At 39.5% G+C, this 5,796-nt stretch overlaps 1 protein-coding gene across 1 annotated transcript in view; it reads left to right on the plus strand.

The window, feature by feature from the left end:
* The window catches only part of LOC103131326 (lamin-B1-like), a 12,413-nt gene that overhangs the window by 3,129 nt on the left and 3,488 nt on the right, over window positions 1–5,796 (plus strand). Inside the window, exons 3-5 of the mRNA XM_016666575.1 lie at window positions 2,682–2,786; window positions 3,410–3,529; window positions 3,680–3,784. Coding sequence (XP_016522061.1) covers window positions 2,682–2,786; window positions 3,410–3,529; window positions 3,680–3,784 — 330 coding nt within the window. The remainder of the gene's footprint in view (window positions 1–2,681; window positions 2,787–3,409; window positions 3,530–3,679; window positions 3,785–5,796) is intronic.

The raw sequence follows: 5,796 nt of genomic DNA on the forward strand, positions 1-5,796 counted from the left end.
ATATTATATATATAATATTACTAATTATATGTTACCGGAAAACATCGCCAATGAAACGCTATTTAAACCCACAACTAGTCTTAAAAACTAGTTGTGGGATAGTTGGCTGAGGCCTCGCAGCCCGACAGGCGCCGCCCTTGCAGGAGGAAATAGGAAAAATGAGAAGAAAAAAAAATCAGGTAAGGAGAGGAAAAAAACACCCCGTCTCACTCTGCTCTTTGCAGGGCAGAGCTTGAGATGAAGAAAAAAAAAACCTCGGCACATAAGCACATATAAACACATATAGACAAAACAGCAGAACAGAGCCTTCTTTAGACAACCAGGGGAGGATAGCTGGCCAGCCAAGGCCAGCCTGGGGAGCCAGATTCCGATAGCAATAATTTGATTAGGTCAGGCTGACATCAATTTAATACCTTCCTTGAAAGTCTCGCTGGTGCTTCTCGGTGGCAAATCCAAACAGTTGAATTTAGGGTCTTCCGCCTAATCCGAGCGAACAATGTTCTCCAAGGTCACACCATATCCATTCTGAGTCAGAGATCCGCTGCCCGGCCACGGTCCTGTTCAAGGATCGCACTCATTCTGCGGCTCAGCTTCCGTATCGTCTGAATGTTGATTGCTCTGCAGATCCCATCAATCGTACCCAGCAGCCTCGAAGTTGCCAAAACTGCCCCCGGTATCTTCTGAAATTTCCGATAAGCCAGGTATCTGCCAACTCCAATAAGCAGAAAACGTGTTATCATGAATCCAATCATATACACATCTTCAACAACCTCAACTGACAGCATCGTCAGGCACACAGTCTTCCACTTCCATGTAGAATCCATCGTATATCCAGCGAAGAATGTCTCGTCGGGACATGAGGGTTCCCCTTTACCTGGTTTCCCAGTGGAAAAAATTGCATCTATTGCATTGAGAGACCAGCTGACAAGATCCATAATTTGCAACTTCGGAAGTTATTCAAAAGAAAGACTCTGAAAACATAGGACAGACACTGAGCAGGGAATATAGGGAGGACAGGGAGACAGAGAATGCGTCCTGCTCCTTCGAAGGACAGAGCAGAAAGAAAAATCTTACATTTATATGTAAGATTTTAAGGAGCTGGCAAGTTTACTTTGTAAAAGTAAGTATAAGTATATATAGTTTAAGTATATTTGTATATGTCATGTCATGACTATGTTGTCTTTGGTTGGGTGAACAAAATCCTGCTGGGGGTTGTTTAATTGGCAGTGTTGAAAAGCAATGATTAGTAATTGTAATTTACTGAAATGTAAATTTATTGAGCTCACAGCCATCATATTGTTGCTATAACAACTATGAAGATTGTTCTTTGATCTTTAAAAGGTAAACTTCTCAGCTCCTTAAAAACTTAAAATTAAATGTTAAACAATTTTATGCTGAAACCATTAAATAAAATGTAACAGTGTTGACATTCTCAATAAACAAATATTAAATATCCATATATGTGGTTCTTTAAAATATTAGCATTTATGGGGCCCCTGAACGTCCTAGGGGCCTGGCTTAATTTGGTTTCAACAGAAGTGTAAATAATTGATGTTTATTTTAATAGTATTTTTATTTGTTGTTTTTAAGACTATAGTTGTTACTTTAAATAGCATTTCACTGACCATGTCTTCCAGTAACATATACAATTACCCAGTAATATTTTTACATTTCCTGTCTACTTAGCATTTTTTAATACAAAAACAAGGCAGGTCCCTGTAGACCGCCTCAGCACCCCAACCACCAGGCTTAGTGAGTTTTCTGGGGGAAACCCTGGGTGAATTTTCCTTCACCTGAAGCACAACTACTACACATCTACTTTTTAATCTGATTAAGTTTTGTTTTTTTTCTTTTTTAAGATTTTTTTGGCTCTAGTGGCCTTTATTTGACAGTTAATTGACAGGAAAGTGGGTAATGAGAGAAGGGGGAAGACATGCAGCAAAGGTCACCAAGGCCGGGAATCGAACCTGTGACAGCTGGAACCCACATATGGAGACTAAGGTCTCCATATGTGGGTTGTGCTTAACCCCTGCGCCACCACAGCACACCCCTGATTAAGTTTTTTAATCGACTGGCGGCACTAGTATTTACCCCATGGTAGGAGCTCAGAAGCATACCTGTCAAGTCTCCCGTTTTGGCTGGGAGAGTACAGTTTTTTGCCCCCTTTCCCACCATGCTCCTGTATTGGTATTTCCTGTGAATATCCCGTATTGTCGCGCTCCCCCTCTGCCTCCCAGCCTCCCCAGGTTTTACGTTTTTTTCTCAACCCCTACCCCAACATTTACCATATTCTCAAACCCAAAACTTGACAGATGTGCATACAGATGTGCAGACTAGGACAAAGTAGGACATACTTTGTCCTAGTCTTTCTATACAGAAAGACTAGGACAAAGTGAAACAGCAATCCTTTTTCAAGCAGCTTTGAGTTTACTGTTGGAACGGCTTGTGTTAATACTGGCAGGATTTCTGCCACACACTCGCACACTGTAGATAGACCATTGAGACCAAGACTGTATGTCAGACAAAAATTATGTCAGTGTATAGAATCAGATGCAAGTGGTGTCTTGCATAGAAAATAAGCATATTAAACGCATATTAAACAAGTGTACAAGAGACAATTTAAAATCTTGCAAATGTTTTGTTTTAGTATTATCTTCTAAGTGTAAATAATTGTGTATCAGGACCAGGCCATGGTGGGTTACGAGATGGTCCAGAATGTTGGAAATGTTGCGTCTACTTACAAGTTCACACCCAAATATGTCCTGAAAGCTGGGCATAAAGTCACGGTAAGATCTATTGTTAAAATCACTTTAAAGTTTTTTGTTTCTTTGGAAGGGTAGTTTGAAAAACTTATTCAATTTCCATATATTGATATCAGTTTAAAAAACCCGGTAACACTTTATTTGACGGGGTGTGAATAAGACTGACATGACACTGTCATAAACATAACACCTGTCATGAACATGAACGAGTCTTTATGAATGTTTGACAGTTGTCATGAAGTATCATTCGGTAAATAATGACAATTTTAACGCAAAGTTGCTCTAAAAGTTGTATTGAAAGTCTTAAAAATGCCAATGTTGCATTAAAATGTCATTATTTACAAAATCATGCAAAGTTGGGACTTTTAATGGACTTTTAATGCAACTTTGCATTGAAAATGTCATTATTTATCAAATGACACTTCATGACAAGTGTCATAGATGTTCATAAGGACTCGTTCATGCTCATGACAGTGTTATGTCAGTCTTATGCACACCCCTTCAAATAAAGTGTTACCAAAAACCCAAAAACTTTATCAAAGCATAGTTTGTAATGTCAATAAGATAAAGACTTCTACTGTTCTGCTGATCTGTATATTTTTGGATTGAGTGCATGGATGTTAGTGGTGTTTATACATTCTGTGCAGATCTGGGCGTCTGATGCTGGTGTGAGCTCCAAACCTCCCTCTGACTTAGTGTGGAAAAACCAGTCATCCTGGGGGTCAGGAGAAGATGTTAGTATGGTGCTGATGAACCCTCAGGGAGAGGTAAAGTTTTAATTACATAATGCTATTAAATTGTTGCCTTTCACTATTGTTTTTATACAGTATTTTCACAAACTTAAGGCAAAGGTGTCAAATTTACTCATATAATGTTAATAATTTTCTGAATTCTACTTGACACTGATTTTTTGACAGGAAGTGGCAAAGAGAATCACCAAATACAAGATAGCAGAAGAAGATGATCAGGGAGATGAAGATGATTATGGTATAGAAGCCATTGAGAAAGACCTCCAACAGCAGGTTGGGTCCTATTTTTTTGTTTCAAATAGTTAAAATTATTGAAGCCTTTTTTAGGGAATACATCTCCTCTTAGTGGAGACTTTTTTTGGGTCCTATTGCTTCTAATGCTTTAAATTCAAATGTGATTGTGCAGACATCAAGTTTTTCTGACGTACAATTTAAATTTAAGGATTAACTAGCTGTAAAGAACCGTTTGTCCCTCTCACATGGTTAGGGTCATATGATTTCTGCGACGCGGAAAACATGGACGGAATTGTGGAAAAATAACTAATATTATGTAGCTACTAGAGCTGAAACAATTCCTCAAATGATTCGAGTACCTCGATTATTAAAATTGCTCAAGGAAAATTTACCTGCCTCAAAGCTTCGTTAAATTATATTTTATTTTCCGGCCAGAACATTATTTGCGTTATGTGTAGCTCTGACTTCAACCTCTGAGTTGTTGACCAAAGCTAAGTGTTAGCAGCATAACGTCCAATTTTCATGTTCGGCCCGTGGGGATTTTATTGATTGATGATAATGCCCGGGTTTTCATCGTTTTTGGGGGACCAATAAGCATCCTTAAAATGATTGGCACGATGTCTGGAGTATGGCAGCCTTTTTCCTCTGGGAGCTGCTGGTTGAAAGTGAACAGCGGGAAGAGCACTGCAGGAGTATTTATACAGGTAAGCAGATAGACTGAACATGGCGGGCGGCTGAGTAGTTGATGGTTACAATGTAAGTGTAGCTTTATGGACGAACTGCACAATAAATTTCTTATCATCCCTGTCTCAATAAACGGGTGGCAGATATCATCGTGGCGGTACACAGCTGGTAGATGAGTTTCTGAGTGTGACGAACTAAGGTGCCGTAAACACCCGTTCTTACTTTCGACCCTGGTCTACTGGTCGTGTCTCCATCCCCCCCACACACACACGCGCGCGCATACACACACACACACGCACATTAGGTTTGTTCGTTTGTATTTCCACCCCCAGGTTACGTTCGCCTGCCCCCCGCCCAAACCTCCCAACTCCAGGCGACATTTCCCATATTCTCAAACCCAAAGCTTGACAGGTTTGGGGCAAGGTGAGAGTTTATCTATTAAACTGACTGACGATGAAAATAAACTAAAAGCTGGAGTAGAGACATTTTTTATAAGAGTATTTGTGAGCCCTTTATTCAGATCTTTGTATAGCTTTTCTTCAGGTTAACTTAAAAAATGAGCTGTTGTTACAAGTTAGTTTTCTAAACTACAAAAAAGTAACTGTTAGGTATGCTAAAGAATGAAAAATTGGACTGATACTGATATCCAATAGTAACACTGGTGTTATGCCAGATTTTTATCAATTATTTTATCCGATTACTCAATTAATCATAAGAGTTATTGATACATTAGTTAATTAGTAAAATATTCGTTTACAACAGCTACAGTGTTTCACACAGTTGATGCAAAACTGCAGCTCCGTCAGAAAGCTGACAACAGCTGCACCGTTTCTCTCTTTTTCAGAGAAACGAGCTGCAATGACCGCTGCTAATTTACAGTCATTGTGTTGCAAAAGTTACTGCATGTGTTCCTGTCGCTGCTCCTGATTATTCTCATAATTAAACACCTCCATACAACTTTCTGATAGCAGATAGCATGTCTGCGGTCCACAGCTAAAGTTAAATTCTAAACGCTAAAAGTTGTTTTGGAGTTGTCAGTGACATAAATCACGTGCCAACACGTTAATGTAGGTCAGCTGTCGATCAAATGGGATCGGTTCTTGGTACTAAGTAGGTACTAAAATCTGAGATCAGCTGGGCTGACCCGCACCGGATTTGCTCATGGAAAATAAATCTGGCCAAGGTGGACTGAGACCGTAGCAGTTAGAGGCGGGCTAGTGGAAAAGTGCCTTAAGCTACCTGAACTTCCTGAACACCTAATATCATTCACATCTCGCTGCAGTGATGCAGTAAGTCATGCAGATGATGGACTAGCCAAGTTTTGGCTGCATAGAAATGAACATACTTATGTTTAAATTATTCTTTTT

Source organism: Poecilia formosa, unplaced genomic scaffold, assembly GCF_000485575.1.
Source record: "Poecilia formosa unplaced genomic scaffold, Poecilia_formosa-5.1.2 Scaffold744, whole genome shotgun sequence".
Taxonomy (NCBI): Eukaryota; Metazoa; Chordata; class Actinopteri; order Cyprinodontiformes; family Poeciliidae; genus Poecilia; species Poecilia formosa.